We start from the raw sequence: 18403 nt of genomic DNA on the forward strand, positions 1-18403 counted from the left end.
ATTTTTCATGACATAAAACTTAAATCAAGCTATGCTGAAAACACGACGGAACCTGGGCTTTTAGGGCTTTATGTACATTATTTTGAGTCGACCACATGCAAAATCCTTGTTCTACTTTATAGTAGAGACGAGTCGGGCCCCCGATTTAACCGGGCTTTTTCGACCCGACCCGAACCCGTTTCGGGTCGGGTCGGGCAAAATTAATTTCAAAATTTTGTGGGTCGGGTCGGGTAGGGTTTTCATGTCCTAAAATTAAAATCGGGCCGGATCGGGTCGGGTTCACTTTCTATTGGGTCGGGTCCGGGTCGGGCTTTTTATAGATCAGCGGTCCAACCCGACAAATTAAGGGTGGAAAAAAATACAACTCATGTCTCACAAGTTTCGGGCGTGAAAGTGGGAGGAGGGCGCGTCGCGCTAGATGCTAAGCTCAAAAATCAAATACGGGAATACTCCGTTCCATAAAAGAGGGTAGAAAAACAGTAACAGTTGACAAAAACATTTTACAGCTTGGCAACCCTGTTAATGCACGGCCTTTCGGTTATCGGTTTCACGGCTAGGGTCCGGCTACTTTTATGATTCTTTCTCTCGTCTCGGTTGATTCGGCAAGCTTGGTTTTGAATCTTTTTGTATTGGAATCTCAAATAATTGAACGAAATGCGTTCAGTGCACAAACGACATACATTGGTTTTGTATAGCTATTAGCTTGAACGTGTAATTTGCAGCACAGGGTCAACGCTTGGACCACGTCGAACTAACCTGAATGGCACGACTCAATCCAGCCTTACTTTTGGGCCAAAAGATTTTGGAGAAAATAAATCCTTTATTGAATGAATTTTTAATGCGTCAGAGGTTTTTGGTCCGTTTCCGATCCGAGCCCGTTCGTGAATTTCGGGTCGGGACGGGTTTTTTAAATCCCATAAAAAATTTGGGTAGATTTTGGTCGTTCTCCTTTTCAAATTTAAGAAGTTCGGGCCGAGCCGGGTTTGATTATAGTTATTTTTTTCGGGTCGGGCTCATTTTCAATAGGGTTGTGTCGGGTCGAATTCATTTTCAAATTTAATAGGGTCGGGTCGGGTCGAATTCATTTTCAAATTTAATAGGGAAGGGTCGGGTCGGGCTCATTTACAAATTTAATAGGGTCGGGTCGGGTCGTGCTCATTTACAAATTTAATAGGGTCGGGCCGGGTCGGATTTTTATTTTTTATTTTATTTTCGGGTCGGGTTAAGTTTATAATTTTAAAGTTGGACTCGGGCCGGGTCGGGTCGAAAAGAAAGTCGACCCGACTCATCTCTACTTTATAGCCGAGTTGATCTGTTGAACAGAGAGTTTCTTAGTTTTGCACTCAGTTCCTCACTTCCAATGATTGATAAAATTTAGGATCTCAGCTTAGTGTCATCTGTCGGTGTATCACAAACTCCGAATTTTATACTTTAAATATTCTCTTAGGGGGAAGTAGAAGCGATTGGTAGCTACAATGAGTTGGTCTCCAAAGGTTTCGACTTATTAGAAATTGTTGACGATAAGTTGTCGAAAAAAACCACCGATATAAACTCCAGTAAACCCAGTAAAATTGACGAGCCGGTCAATGCATCTAACGAAGAAACAAGTTCTTATAGTGGATCCACCACTTCTTTAGATTCATTAGTATCAAAATCCCCTGAAGACGAAACTAATAAGGTACGATAAGAAAGAAATTTACGTAAAATTTTAATGAAAGAAAAATATAAAATAAACCTTATTATTGGATTTTATTTTACGGACTATAGTTTTGCAATACATGTGGTTTTCATTTGTTTATAGGGTGAAGCTCCCAAACAAGTTGAAGAAGAGAAAAGCGAAGGATCTGTGAAAGCGTCGACTTATTTCATTTATCTAAAAGGAGGAGGTGGAGTTTTGATGCTTTTCTTCGTGATAATTGCTAATTTGTTGACTCAACTCATTTATAGTTATAGCGATTTTTGGCTAGCATTATGGTATATTATTCTCTTTACATTTTTCATATGTCTCTTTAATTCAACGGTTCTCTAAAAGGACTAATGCCGAACAGGATAAAAACGGCACTTATTTTAATAATTCGACCACTGAAACATCTTGGGAATCAGTGTGGAACACTGCAATTGGGGATTTCACGAACACAACAACAAATATATATACGTATACTGGTTTCATGGTTGTTCTCTTCGTTCTTTCCATTTCAAGGACTCTAGCATTCTTTTTAATTTGCATGAGTTCGTCAGTTAACTTACACAATACGATGTTTAAGAGCGTTTGCAGAGCTCCCATCGCATTTTTCGATCGCAATCCAGTCGGCAAGTTAATCGTTTTATATTTCTTTAAATGAAAGTAACATGCTAGAGTTTTTAAATAGCAGCTCATTTTATATTTCTTTAAATGAAAGTATCATGCTAGAGTTTTTAAATAGCAGCTCATTTTATATTTCTTTAAATGAAAGTATCATGCTAGAGTTTTTAAATAGCAGCTCATTTTAAATTTCTTTAAATGAAAGTATCATGCTAGAGTTTTTAAAAAGCAGCTTTGTATCCACTAAAAATATTATAGAATAGAATCAAATATTGTAGATTGAAAATTGGTTCAAATTTCAAATATTAATTTTTATATGCCTTTCAAATAAATAGACCAAAATCTAGCGTGTACTTATAATTTAACAATATAAGCTCGAGATTTCTAATTCTTTTCTCGTAAAATAGGAAGGATTTTAAATAGATTTACGAAAGATTTGGGTCTAATCGACGATTTACTTCCTTTCACAATCGTTGATTTTACAGCGGTGAGTATAAGGATGCACGCAAAGGATTCTAGTTTTTGTGAGGGTTTTTTATTTTTCAGAATATCTTGACGCTTATCGGAATTTTAGTGATAGTTATCTATGTCAGCTATTTCGTGGCAATTCCAGCAGTTATTCTGCTGGTTATATTTTTCTATCTACGAAAATATTACATCGCTACGGCAAGGGATCTTAAAAGGCTCGAAGGAACAAGTGAGTTTTACAAGCTTAATAATATTCGTTGGAACTTAGTTGTATAATACCTGATACACATTTCAAGTGTATTATTAACACATCATCAACTACATCAGGGTATCAGCAGTTTCCGAAATATTATACGCCATTCCCCAAAGGGCGGCGTTAATCAAAATTGTTGTTTTAGATATAGCGGCCACTGTAGGCAGTGTTAAACTGAAGTTTTTAACAATTCTTAACTCTACAGTTTGCCTTATCATGTACAAATACATCATCTTACTCAAACCTTAACTCACAATTCCAATACTATTCAGGTTCAAACCTAACCTGACTTAATACCATTGGGGTTAAAATAACCAAATCTAGCCTGACATAAAACAATTGGCGTTCAAATAACAAAACTCGAGCTAACCTAATAATGTCGAAGTTGAAATAACCAAATCTAAACATACCTAATACTATAGATATTCAAATAACCGAACCTAATTTTATTGGGGTTGAAAAACTAAATTTAACGTGACTTAATTAGCCATACCCGACCTAATACTATTGATGTTCAAATAATCAAACCTACACCATCATAAACTTTTTCAAATCCCTGTAGTTCGGCTCTAGAGGGAACTGCTGTAACAGTACGCCGCGCTTACGAAAACTACTGTATAAGAAACTACCATAACGCGTAAACCGTGGTTTTGGGAATCCGCTATTTGTAGAACCTCTATTATAGGATCCACTCATACGGGAACCGATTATATGTTGGCTTCCCAGCTACATCACACGCCTTCAATAATAGGCCTGTAAGGAACTAATGACGTTTAAGAACTGGTTCGTAAACTATCAGATTTATAATACAAAAGTAAGGCGTTTCCCTCTCGGTCGGATGTAACCAATCCTTGAGGATGTGTTTCTGTAACATTTAATGAATTGCGACGTCCTGATCGTTCTTTTTTGAGTCGCATTGTTGTAACAGCGGTAAAACAAAATGTCACGAAAACATTACCAAACTATAAAAATACTCGATACCTTCTATGATAAGCAGTTTTAAATAAATCTTGAAGTGAAAAAACCACAGTTGATAACGTTCACTTTATCCTATTATAGCCAGAAGTCCCGTATTCAGTCACCTTTCAACTTCCCTATATGGATTAACAACCATTAGAGCTTCAGGTGTGGAACAGCAGTTCGAGAATGACTTCTGCTCTTTTCAAGACCATCATACATCACCATTTTTTACAATTCTCGGAATAGGCCGATGGTTTGCCATGAATTTAGACTTACTGACTGTAGTGTTCATTACTTGTCTAACCATATTCTTGATCACTATTGATACAGGTTTGTAAAATTTGCATTTTTGGTCGAGTTAGCGAAGGTATTTTATTAAATGAAAACCTTCTGTCCTGATATGAGCTTCGTAGAAACTTTGTCTTGCCGTAATATATATATTTTCATAGTTTTGAGTTAAATCTTTTTAAAATTAAACACGGTTTAATTGCATGATGTGCAATCGTTGCTATAACTGTTCTTTCACAGATAAGGGTTATTGGTTCATAAAGATTATAGTTTTGTTTTTCGTGAACGGGCGAAAAATTAAGAGCTACCAATGAGTCTGGTAGAGAAATGATAAAGAAATAGTCTGGGGTCTGAAAAAAAGAAGCCAGAGTAGGGAAATTGATAAATGAAGTGAAATGATACATGTAAAATTGGTGGTTGTTAACGGATTCAAGAAGTGTCGATTTCTCCCAATAGAGAAAATTTGAAAATATGATATTTGTAAATCAATTAATACCCGTTCTCGCTCCGCCACATAGTTGCATCAATTCTAACGAAATTTTCTTTAAATTATTAAATACAGGAACATCTGGCGGTAACATCGGACTATCAATTTCCTCAGCTTTGGCATTGACTGGACTTTTTCAGTATTCAGTTAATCAATCGGCGGATTTAGAAAATCAGGTTGGTGAACCTAATGTGCAATCTTTTTTAAATCTCACATGTCAGGTTTGCTAATGTTGCTATTTATTCTTAATGCTAATTCACAACAAATTTGGGTAGAATAACAAAATAGTAGAGAAATTTTGAAAGCCATCCAACACCCAAAACGTTAAGCAGTTAAAATTTCTAAAATACTTGTCTTTGCTTAGCATAATTTGAATTTGAAAACTGTAATGGTACGCGATATATTAAAATATCTTAAGGGCGCTACTACCTTCCTTCCGAGCTTTTCGGGCAAATTTTTCAAATCTAAAATCGTGCAATTTGCATTATCTTTGACACACTGGCTTTAAATCTCGATTGAAAAAGATTTAAAGTTTCGAGTTTAATTTCGCGGGAAATAAATCTACTTCGGTGGTTCAATTGGGCATATAATTCACTATAAAATGTTTATAGACTCTTGGTTTAAAAAGAAAAAAAGTTTATTAAAGAAAAAAACTTTCAAATATTAGGCAGTATTACACAAAGAGTTATATTTCTTCGCTCATACCGTGATGGGTCCTCTAGGCGGGAGGAGAGAGATATTTTTCCCGAAGTCAAGAGTTCATGAGATAGTTTGCACCCGTGACCTGAACTTCATTCAAAACAGCGATTTTTTCTCCTAGGGCTCTAAGATATTTTTTTAAAAGGAGCCCCATTTCCTATTCGTCAGGAAGTTGGTGTGCCTCCAAATATTTACCTTATATTATCATGAAAACAAAGCGTTTCTTTAGGGACTCGAGACATTATAACCGACGAACCATGGGACCTTCCAAGTAGATAGGGCATTTCCGAGGGGCGTTTTATTTTGTAAATAAATTGGTAAAAATAAGACCTTCATAGAAAAGGGCATGTACAAAATTGTAACACTTTTAAACAAAATGCAGAAATACATTCAAATTAATTAGGTTTAGAGGTTTCATTAACTTGCACAGATTAGATTACATACAGAAGTTTTATTATTAAAAGGTGAAGAAATTTTATTAAAAATCTATTAGTTATTTTCAATTTTAATAATTTTAGGGCTGAATTAACATTATTTAAGGTTAAATATTAAGATCAAAAATAATCATTTTATAAGGTTTTAAAAATTCATCAGATATTATAAACCGAGTAGGCAGTTAATGAATAATTTGCAATAATATATTTATCATAATTTTGAAGATGACTGCTGTAGAGCGTGTATTGGAATACAGCCGGCTAGCTCCTGAAGCGGATCTCGAATCCCAACCCCAAAAAAGACCTCCCTCATATTGGCCAAGAGAAGGAGAGGTAACATTCAAAAATCTGTATTTGACATACCCAGACAGTGGAGACATACCAGTCTTGAAAGGAATCAGCTGTCACATAAAAGGTGGAGAAAAAATAGGGGTTGTTGGACGAACTGGAGCCGGGAAGAGTTCAATCATTGCAGCGTTATTCAGAATGACGGAAAGCGAGGGCTTACTGTGCATTGACGGGGTAAACGTTAGAGAAATTGGACTACATGATTTGAGAAGCAAGATCTCGATCATTCCTCAGGTAACTTAAGAAAATTTCATTGCCAAATAAATGTTGAACATAACAACCACATCTGAATATTACTTAAATGTTAGATCTTTAGAGATTATACAAAAGATTTTGTAAGTCACCTAGTATGATAGTAAGATGAAAATCATTAGGTAAAGTTTGGCTGTTTTGACAGGGGATTTTTAAGTCACCTAGTAAGATGAAAATCATTGGGAAAAGTTAGGTTGTTTTGACAGGGGATTTTGTAAGTCACCTAGTATGATGGCAAGATGAAAGTCATAAGGAAAAGTTGGGCTATTTTGACAATGATCTCTTTTTATTACATTAAATTAATATAAGTTTGACAGCCCCAAAAGGAAATTATTTATTTTTCACCGAAGGCATATTCTTTTATTTCGGAGCAATGAAAGGAAGACAATTTAACTAATTATATTTTATTTTAAGGATCCGATTTTGTTTAGCGGTACAATTAGAAGCAATATTGATCCATTTAAAAAGAAATCCGATGAAGAATTGTGGGCTGTTTTAGAAGAGGTTCGAATGCTTTTCGTAATAGCTCTATAATTTTCAAATATATAATTATTGTGTTTTCTTTAGGTTCAGTTAAAACAGCCAGTAATAGAAATGCCTGAGGGTTTGGATAATAAAATTACTGAAGGCGGAAGTAACTTAAGCGTGGGGCAACGTCAGTTAATATGCCTGGCAAGAGCTCTCCTTGTAAAAAATAAAATACTAGTCCTCGATGAAGCTACAGCGAATGTTGATCATCAAACAGATGCACTAATTCAGAGCAAGATAAGGCAAAACTTTGCTAACTGCACTGTTATAACCATTGCGCATCGCCTTAATACTATCATGGATTCTGACAAAATAATGGTAAGTACTATATGATAACTTTCATATTGAATGCTATATTATGTTTTCTGGCTTCACTCCCAATAGAATTTAAAGTTTCTATTAATAAATTTAAGTTTTGCTCGAAGATTTAAAAATGCATAATCTATAAATGCACAATTACGCACAGCAGAAACTAAAAAAACCTTTTTTTAAGAAAATTATTTATTTACTGAGATAGATGAAAAATGCATGCATTTTCCCATACTTCATTATCTTAGTCTAGACTAAATTTAAATAAAGAAAAAGACAATGTTCTACTGACGACCATCAAAGTATTCAGATAAGATCTTCGCTTTATACAAGTCACAAGTGAAATAAGACTTTGCAAAAAGCGTATGGGAGAAGTTATGGCCAAAAACATTTGTATTATTACCATTTGGCCCTTGTCTGTACACGGTATAAAAAAGAGAAAAAAGAGAGAAGGAGATACAAACACTTTTTATAAAATCTGCTGAAAATGGGAAAAAGGGGGGGGGGGTAGTAAAAACCATTTTTGGTACGTTTATTTTCATGATGCATATCCTTTGCGCATGGGCGGACCTACTAGTCTTGTCTCTGTAATCCCGCTACGTCGACTGTGCGCGAGAAATTTGCGCCCCGTTATGGAACGCCGTTTCGGCCAAAATTATGTACTTGCCAGGTTGTTATATAGTACGAGGCAAGTTGTTATATAGTACGAGGCAAGTTGTTATATAGTACGAGGCAAGTTGTTATATAGTACGAGGCAAGTTGTTATATAGTACGAGGCAAGTTGTTATATAGTACGAGGCAAGTTGTTATATAGTACGAGGCAAGTTGTTATATAGTACGAGGCAAGTTGTTATATACTACGAGGCAAGTTGTTATATACTACGAGGCAAGTTGTTATATAGTACGATGCAAGTTGTTAAATAGTACGATGCAATTTGTTAAATAGTACGATGCAATTTGTATATAGTACGAGGCAAGTTGTTATATAGTACGAGGCAAGTTGTTATATAGTACGAGGCAAGTTGTTATATAGTACGAGGCAAGTTGTTATATAGTACGAGGCAAGTTGTTATAGTACGAGGCAAGTTGTTATATAGTACGAGGCAAGTTGTTATATAGTACGAGGCAAGTTGTTATATAGTACGATGCAAGTTGTTATATAGTACGATGCAAGTTGTTATATAGTACGATGCAAGTTGTTATATAGTACGATGCAAGTTGTTATATAGTACTAGGCAAGTTGTTATATAGTACTAGGCAAGTTGTTATATAGTACTAGGCAAGTTGTTATATAGTACTAGGCAAGTTGTTATATAGTACTAGGCAAGTTGTTATATAGTACTAGGCAAGTTGTTATATAGTACTAGGCAAGTTGTTATATAGTACTAGGCAAGTTGTTATATAGGTTAACGGTAATATTTAGTATAGGGCGCTGTCGGTTAGCTGTGGCATAGGGGCTAGCCCACACCCCTCTATGCATTGAAAAGGCGTTAGATAAGTGGCAATAAGTCGCAAGATGACTTGGTCCAATTAGCTAGCTGAACTTTTTTTTTATTATAGTACTAGGCAAGTTGTTATATAGTACTAGGCAAGTTGTTATATAATACTAGGCAAGTTGTTATATAGTACTAGGCAAGTTGTTATATAGTACTAGGCAAGTTGTTATATAGTACTAGGCAAGTTGTTATATAGTACTAGGCAAGTTGTTATATAGTACTAGGCAAGTTGTTATATAGTACTAGGCAAGTTGTTATATAGTACTAGGCAAGTTGTTATATAGTACTAGGCAAGTTGTTATATAGTACTAGGCAAGTTGTTATATAGTACTAGGCAAGTTGTTATATAGTACTAGGCAAGTTGTTATATAGTACTAGGCAAGTTGTTATATAGTACTTGGCAAGTTGTTATATAGTACTAGGCCAGTTGTTATATAGTACTAGGCCAGTTGTTATATAGTACTAGGCCAGTTGTTATATAGTACTAGGCAAGTTGTTATATAGTACTAGGCAAGTTGTTATATAGTACGAGGCAAGTTGTTATATAGTACGAGGCAAGTTGTTATATAGTACGAGGCAAGTTGTTATATAGTACGAGGCAAGTTGTTATATAGTACGAGGCAAGTTGTTATATAGTACGAGGCAAGTTGTTATATAGTACGAGGCAAGTTGTTATATACGTGGACTTAGATATATTTTTTCGAAAAATTGGGAGAGGTGAAGACAGTAATGGCATCACTATATATGTATATGAAAATAGCTACGGTAAGGAAAGAAATGTCATTTCCTTCGTGAGCTTGGAGGGGGCAAAAACGAGCGAAGACGGTTTTAGGCGGACGAGAAGCAGCATTATATATTGGTGAAATTTCAGGGGTATTGTACCCCCCCCCCCCATTGAGTGGTTTTCTGTTGAACTTAGTTTTATATGGAGTGGTAAAGTCTATACCGTTTGTAAAGAGGTCCAACGCCTACAGAGTGCTGTCAGAAGCCCCGGTTTGACGTCACCCATGTTCCCATAATGAAAATACGGAAACAAGCATGGCCTCCCTTTGCTAAAGGCAGACTGGTGACGTTTAACATTCGTTCTTACGCCACAACTAACAGCACTCTATATTCGTCAGTCTAAAATTCGAGCATACCTAGCACGGTAGGTGGACTTACTTTTTATATGACACTTGGTGGACGACGATAGGCACTAAATTACGTTTCGAGGAAAAGCACGAAATAGATGGCTCTGCAATTTTAGATCCACCTAAATTAAAGCACGATGGGTAATTTATACTGCTGCGCATAGCCTTCCTCTTTACCACTCCATGCAAAACCTTTTTTCCTTTAAGGGTTTATTTCGTGGAAAATTTGTGAAAAGTTAAGAAAGTAATGGCAGCTTCATAATAAAAAGCGCTACGATAATGAATGAAATGTCAAAGCTATGTATACTCCTCTTTTAGCCACTTTGAAGGGGGTTCGAGGGTTCGAAGAATATTGATACACGTGACACCAGAGAGAATTGAAACAGGGAGTGGATGCTAGAGCCAGAAATGTCGCTATAAAAACCACGTGATCAGGCCAGGGCGGTTTTCGGTTTAGTGTTACTGGAAGCTAGCTCTAGACCGGAAACTAGCCTGGCCTGTTACGCCTACTTGCTTTAAGAGTAGCTACAATCTCGATAGCACATCCATCCACTCCCTGTCTTAATTCTCTGTGGTTACACACGCCACGGAAGTTTTAAAGAACACAATAAGGCACGACCGCCTACATTTTTTATTAGCCACATCGTAGTATACGATGACGGTCTTAGTTGGACTTGGGATGCAAGAGGTGGGGGTTGGCCTGGGGGTTGGAGGTGCCGTGTTAAATTTTTTTCGAGACTTGGAATGTGGTCAGAGTTAAGCGAAGAAATGGTTATTTCAGAGTTAAACGAAGAAATGGTTAGGTGCATTGGAATGTAGTCGGAGTTAACCGATCTTGTGGGTTACGGGTAATCACATTAGCACTGTTGAGGGAGCGCGTTGGGGGAGGGCGTAATTAAGTACTGTGCACGATGTGGCTACTATTTGGCCCCGCCCTTGGGTCACTTGTCATGATAGAAAATCTTGATAGCCCTGCAAAAAATTCGGAAAACTAAAATACTACCTATCCGACATTGGAAACTGTTCCACATCGGTAAATACTTGAATATAATTAACCTAACCTAACCTTGCCTAATAGAAACTGGAAACCAACAAACTGTTGCTAGTCGGTTTATCGTTTTGTCTCCACTTAAACATGTTTATAATTATACAAAAAAATGTAAGTTACAGGTAATCAAACTCGGCACCTATGGCTCGCAATTGTAAGGCTACACCAAGAGGCGACGTCCAGATATTAAGTTTCTTTTTTTCATTAAATGTGATCATTTATAAAGACTTTTTACTCCTTATATATTACCTTTGACTTGACCAAAAGGTTTACCTTCAATATACCAATAAATATAAATAAATACAATTATTTGTTTCCACATATATCATTACCCTCAAACTCGTTACATATATATAATTTGAAAAACCCAAAAAATATTTTTTGGAGTTTAGGGAATCAAATCACGGACATGCAGATCTCAAAGCGATACCACGGAACCACTTCTCGATATTTATTCATAAAATTCCATTAAAGGTCAAAATAACAACGATTTCTTTACCTGCATGTTGTTTGTATATATTTTTGGATTTGTGGAAGTGGTTTACCTTCAATCCTACAAATATTATAAGCGTGAAAATATGTAAGTTAGTATGATTTAGGGTTGTTAATTTTCCGGAAAAATTAAACGTCGAAATTTCCCGGTAAATTTTCCGAAAATCAGCAAAAATAAAAAATCAAAGTTAGCTATGAATCATTGAACTTCAAATTGTTTTAATTAATAGAAAATTATTAGTCATAGCTTTATGCATTTTGCAACTTATGCCAAAATATCTAGACTACTTCGCGGTTCCTCCCTTCAAAATTCAAATGAACCAAACCAAGCGAACGCTGTTTCATAGTTTCTCGGAATTCAGTCAATTTAGTAGGCCTAGTCCACGTATATAACAACTTGCCTCGTACTATATAACAACTTGCCTCGTACTATATAACAACTTGCCTCGTACTATATAACAACTTGCCTCGTACTATATAACAACTTGCCTCGTACTATATAACAACTTGCCTCGTACTATATAACAACTTGCCTCGTACTATATAACAACTTGCCTCGTACTATATAACAACTTGCCTCGTACTATATAACAACTTGCCTCGTACTATATAACAACTTGCCTCGTACTATATAACAACTTGCCTCGTACTATATAACAACTTGCCTGTACTATATAACAACTTGCCTCGTACTATATAACAACTTGCCTCGTACTATATAACATCTTGCCTTGTCCGTATACTATATAACAGCTTTCCTCGTACTATATAACAACCTGCCTCGTACTATATAACAACCTGGCAAGTTTATCATTTTGGCCTAAACGGCGTTCCATACCCCGTTCTCACCACGCATGGATCACGGCTACCTATACTGATTCTCTCTCCGTCTGCCTCTAGTCTTTAGTATGAGAACCATGGAGTAGTATACGGGACTTACGAGGTTACCGCCCCCTTTTCGGAGAGTTGTTCTGCCAAGGCTACGGAGCGCGTTCGACGACAGGCAATGTCAGTCACTAACTAAAATCACGTATAGGAAGAATTTTTGTATCTACATCCAAGGGGTTGGGAAAAAATATTTAGAGGGGCTTGAGAATTTTTTAATATCTGGAGATTCTTAACGAATTCTTGCATATATGTATAACAAGTGACAATACATGCTGAACTACTTTATAAAATTGAAAATCTTTACAGGTTTTGGATGCTGGAAAAATATTAGAATTTGATGAACCTTTGAGTCTTTTGGAACAAGAAACATCTCAGCTTTCAACTATGATCAAACAAACCGGTCCCGTTATGGCCAAGAATCTATATGAAATCGCCAGAAGCTCGAAAAAGATCAAATAGAAAAAAATTAATGTGCATGATTAATGTTACATAACTGCCATTGATTTTCTCGGAAATAAATATTTATTCGTCATGCGCTTCTAATTCTATCACTCTTTGGTTTTTGCAAATCATCATTACCCGATAATTACAGCAACTTTTTTACGCATTTTCTTAGCTTTTATCATGTGGGTAGCTTCTATGTAACGGCATAAGGGTATTACTTTTACAAGTAACCAAAATAATACCTCTCAATATCAAGAGGACTATCTACCCATTTATTTAACTGAATGTGCAACTATTGTAGGTGTTAAAATTAAAGAATTGTTCAATTTTATAGGAAATTCTATTCACCGCTCGGTAGGTCAGTTGAAGTGTATACACTTTCCTTTAGCCGTACATCGAACAATATTCTTAATTTGCCAGCATGAGTGTTCGCGTTTTTCCATATCAAAGCTGGACTAACTAGCTTTAGAGAGAATATGTTTAAACGAATGGAAGGTAGTATTTTCAGATGAGAATAATAACTACGACAATCAAGTTTCGGTCAGCATATTTTGTTTTATAACTATAACCTGATTATACCATACCAAAACAAAGATGGTTTCATTCGATACGAAGTTAACTCTTCATGAATAATTTAAACATAACAGGCAACACAGCAGAAGACTTAGGAAGTTAGGAGGCTAAATTCTACCTTAAATTATTTTGTATGAATAAGCGTTTCACACTGCAACTTACGTTGTTGATTCCCAATATTACGAAAAACCAACTTTCAACACACTCTCGCTCTTCAACAAATAGTCAAGACATTATTGAATTGTTTAAAATAATAACATTTTAGGTGGCATAATAATAGGGTAATTTCGTCTAACTACCTTTGGCTTATGAGTCAAGACAAAATTGAATTGTTTAAAATAGAAACATTTTTAGGTGGCACAATAATAGAGTAATTTCGTCTAACAGCCTTTGGGTTATGGGTGGTTATCAAGGGTTGATACTATTCTGTTGAATAGGAAACCGCTTTGTTTTATCATTCGGTAGTTTGTTAGCGGGTGGCGACATATATTGGATTTTAATTTGCGGGAAAAAGTCTCCGAATTGAGCGATGACATTTTAGATTTGAAGTAAATATATTTTAACAAATTTACTTTAGAAGAAATATTCTACAGGGCCGGTAGGCCCTTGTAGATATGACTTGACACCCTTTTGTAACGTTAAAGCAAAATTCACATGATTTTACTAAATTTCCTATGGAGATTAACATGGCGTTTTTCGTGATTTACCCCCACCGCGAACAGAAAAACTACAGTGAAGTTACTTTTCGGAATGCTCTTGAATTAACAATTAAGTATTCAAGGTGTGCTATCGGCTAGTTTAATTTAAATCAATTAACACTAAGTATGTTAATTTTAGTTAATTCTGAAAGTACGTCAAAAATTACTTTTGGGTCAGACTATCTAGCAGTAGACGCTGACAAATTACTTTGGTATTTCATCTGAGCTTGAGCACCTTTATATATATTTTCTAATTAACTGTAGCACCCTTAATAAGAAATACGTCGTTATCAGATCGAATTTTCGTCTAGAAAAGTAATTCAGGTAAATAATTGCAGTTAACAGAGGTTTTTATATCATTTAAAGTAAGTTTTTGGAACGTTCTTTACGGCCAAGGCTTAAGTTGTATTTTAGTTTGTCTATGTAATATAGTCTTTATAGTGTCTTTCCCCTTTAAAGATAAAAAAGCTAATTTCCAGCTCTGTATTTCAAAAATACGCAGTCTGCTTCGTTTTCTGCTACCAACAAATATAGGAGGTATACAGGGTTTCATTATTTGTTAATCTCACTAAAATGCTACTAATTGTGAAGATGTGTGATATTATATTTTCTTAAACTTAACCAATGTAGAGGAATTTCCATGTTTACATCTGCACAGATTCTCTCAACGTAACTACGTTGGAAACGGAGGGTTACGTATGAGGTATACAGGGTTTCTTTATTTGTTAATCTCACTAAAATGGTACTAATTGTGAAGGTGTGTAATATATTTCCTTAAACTGAACCAATGTAAAGGAATTTCCATGTTTACATCAGCACAGATTCTCTCAACGTAACCATGTTGGAAACGGAGGGTTAAAACAATTTTTTCCTGGTGAAACAGTCCGTATGTGATATTACGTTTTATAAATTATTTGCTACCAAGAGTGGATTGTTTAATTTAGAAATGTAAGTAACAGTGGTGCTGGTTAATCCAGGAGAACATTGTCTTTACGTTTAGTCAAATAAATTCCATGTGCAGATTTTTTCAACGTAAACAGAGGGTTACGTTCGCTATTTCCACAGTCCTTATTGCCGTTTGTTTATATGTCAGAATTGCTATGAATTGTTTAGGTATTTGATTTAATTACTGGTATTTAAGCGAAACTATGGAATCACATCATTCAATAACATTGTAACCTTTGTAGTGATCCGTTGTAACGGGCTCCCCGGTACAACATATTTAATTGTTAATCTTCACGTTACCGCAAATTTAGCACGGGGCATGATAAAAATTGAACGCAATGTGTTGGAACTAATCAAAACCTCATCTAAACATTAAAATTAAGGTTAATAATTTTTTGAAGCTCAATTTATAAGCTAAATCAATACTGCCAAACCACAATCCTTCATTAATTTCAACATAATTAAGTATAATTAGGGTGAATTTAAACATAAAATATACATATTTTGGATAAAAACTCGAATAAATTTTAAATGGACTACTTAATTAATATTTAAACTGTATAGCTGTTGATAAAGCCTCGTATTTCTATTTCACACTTAATCATGATAAACCTTTAAATTAAACTTAATCAGGATAAACCTTTAAATTAAACTTAATCGAGATAAGCCTTTAAACCAAACTTAATCGAGATAAGCCTTTAATCCAAACGTAATTGAGATAAACCTTTGAACTAAACTTAATCGAGATAAACCTTTGAACTAAACTTAATCGAGATAAACCTTTGAACTAAACTTAATCGAGATAAACCTTTGAACTAAACTTAATCGAGATAAACCTTTGAACTAAACTTAATCGAGATAAACCTTTGAACTAAACTTAATCGAGATAAACCTTTGAACTAAACTTAATCGAGATAAACCTTTAAATTAAACTTAATCGAGATAAGCCTTTAAATTAGACTTAATCGAGATAAACCTTTAAACGTAACTTAATCGAGATAAGCCTTTAAACTAAACTTAATCGAGATAAACCTTTAAACGTAACTTAATCGAGATAAGCCTTTAAACTAAACTTAATCGAGATAAACCTTTAAACGCAAGTAAAATTAAGGTGAATTTAACCCAAAACACGATTTTTTTGGTTAAATTCATGGATACCTTATTTAATTAAAATTAAAACTACACTTATCTTTCACCCAGTCTCAATTTTCCTATTTAATCTTTACAATTAAATGAGCACTTAAGTCCATATTTACCCGCAATTCAAGTCCATATTTACCCGCATTTCAAGTCCATATTTACCCGCATTTCAAGTCCATATTTACCCGCAATTCAAGTCCATATTTACCCGCATTTCAAGTCCATATTTAGACCCATTTCAAGTCCATATTTAGACCCATTTCAAGTCCATATTTAGACCCATTTCAAGTCCATATTTAGACCCATTTCAAGTCCATATTTAGACCCATTTCAAGTCCATATTTAGACCCATTTCAAGTCCATATTTAGACCCATTTCAAGTCCATATTTAGAACCATTTCAAGTCCATATTTAGACCCATTTCAAGTCCATATTTAGACCCATTTCAAGTCCATATTTAGACCCATTTCAAGTCCATATTTAGACCCATTTCAAGTCCATATTTAGACCCATTTCAAGTCCATATTTAGACCCATTTCAAGTCCATATTTAGAACCATTTCAAGTCCATATTTAGACCCATTTCAAGTCCATATTTAGACCCATTTCAAGTCCATATTTAGACCCATTTCAAGTCCATATTTAGACCCATTTCAAGTCTATATTTAGACCTATTTCAAATCTATATTTAGACCTATTTCAAGTCGATATTTAGACCCATTTCATGTCGATATTTGGACCCATTTCAAGTCGATATTTGGACCCATTTCAAGTCGATATTTGGACCCATTTCAAGTCGATATTTAGACCCATTTCAAGTCGATATTTAGATCCATTTCAAGTCGATATTTGGACCCATTTCAAGTCGATATTTGGACCCATTTCAAGTCGATATTTGGACCCATTTCAAGTCGATATTTGGACCCATTTCAAGTCGATATTTGGACCCATTTCAAGTCGATATTTAGACCCATTTCAAGTCCATATTTAGAACCATTTCAAGTCCATATTTACCCCCATTTCAAGTCCATATTTACCCCATTTCAAGTCCATATTTACCCCATTTCAAGTCCATATTTACCCCATTTCATGTCCGTATTTACCCCCATTTCATGTCCCAATTTACCCCCATTTCATGTCCCAGTTTACCCCCATTTCATGTCCCAATTTTCCCCCATTTCATGTCCCAATTTACCCCCATTTCATGTCCCAATTTACCCCCATTTCATGCCCCAATTTACCCTCATTTCATGTCCCAATTTACCCCCATTTCATGCCCCAATTTAAAACCCCTATTAATCTCATATCAAACTCCTGTTCACCCCATTTCAGGACCATGCGCCTGATTTACAGGAATATTTATAGTCTTGTTCAGTGGGACTTCACTACCTTTCCTATTGTGTTGTACACGTTGAAGGCTCTCTTATTATATCAATCCTGACTGAACACGATTTTAAAGTTAATGCCGTTAAAATTATCCAAATGAACTCTTTTGGGCAACAACTAATGTAATGGAGTCAGATTGGTTTTAATAATGAGCATGTTTTACTTTTTAAAACATCACTTAAAAACCTTTCTGAGGTCTGTATGCACAATTTTTACCTCTCCGAGTGACGTATGTCACGGAGAGGTATTACACCGGCCGTGTCTGTGTGTCTGTCTGTGTGTCTGTCTGTCTGTCAGACCCCACGTGACCGCGTTCGCAGTTTGCGTATCGGAGCAAACGTGTTCCCAATTTCCGGACTGCATTGACAGTTCACGGAAATTTGGGTTTGTCTCCTCTGGCTATTCTACTTGAGTTCCAACACCACCAGCTTTGGTTTTCGTCCACTCCACATGGACACTAGTCTGTACTTGCTAGCTTCCAAGCACAAACATCTTCTGTTCTTCGTCAATTTCACTTTGACACCAGCTTCTATGCACCACCATCTTCTGTTCTGCGTCAATTCCACATTGACACCAGCTTCTATGCACCACCATCTTCAGGTCTTTGTCCATTCCACCTTGACACCAGCTTCTATGCACCACCATCTTCTGTTCTTCGTCAATTCCACATTTACACCAGCTTTTATGCACCACCATCTTCAGGTCTTTGTACATTCCAACTTGAAACCAGCTTCTATGCACCACCATCTTCTGTTCTTCGTCAATTCCACATTGACACCAGCTTCTATGCACCACCATCTTCAGGTCTTTGTCCATTCCACATGGACGCCAGTCAG

General features: G+C 35.7%; 1 protein-coding gene across 8 annotated transcripts in view; it reads left to right on the top strand.

The window, feature by feature from the left end:
* The window catches only part of LOC149620800 (ATP-binding cassette sub-family C member 4-like), a 30445-nt gene extending 17525 nt beyond the window's left edge, over positions 1-12920 (top strand). For all 8 annotated transcript variants that reach the window (XM_089853906.1, XM_089853907.1, XM_089853911.1 and 5 more), the window contains 11 exons: positions 1448-1678; positions 1802-1974; positions 2033-2314; positions 2714-2789; positions 2849-2999; positions 4083-4313; positions 4834-4934; positions 6117-6473; positions 6906-6995; positions 7059-7337; positions 12689-12920. In XM_089853906.1, the coding sequence (XP_089710032.1) occupies positions 1448-1678; positions 1802-1974; positions 2033-2314; positions 2714-2789; positions 2849-2999; positions 4083-4313; positions 4834-4934; positions 6117-6473; positions 6906-6995; positions 7059-7337; positions 12689-12841 (2124 nt within the window). In that variant the 3' untranslated portion in view covers positions 12842-12920. The remainder of the gene's footprint in view (positions 1-1447; positions 1679-1801; positions 1975-2032; positions 2315-2713; positions 2790-2848; positions 3000-4082; positions 4314-4833; positions 4935-6116; positions 6474-6905; positions 6996-7058; positions 7338-12688) is intronic.
* Positions 12921-18403: the final 5483 nt, after the last annotated feature.

The sequence above is a fragment of the Phalangium opilio genome, unplaced genomic scaffold (genome assembly GCF_054372755.1).
Source record: "Phalangium opilio isolate 3A_F unplaced genomic scaffold, DU_Popi_V2 ptg000209l_1, whole genome shotgun sequence".
NCBI classification, from domain to species: domain Eukaryota; kingdom Metazoa; phylum Arthropoda; class Arachnida; order Opiliones; family Phalangiidae; genus Phalangium; species Phalangium opilio.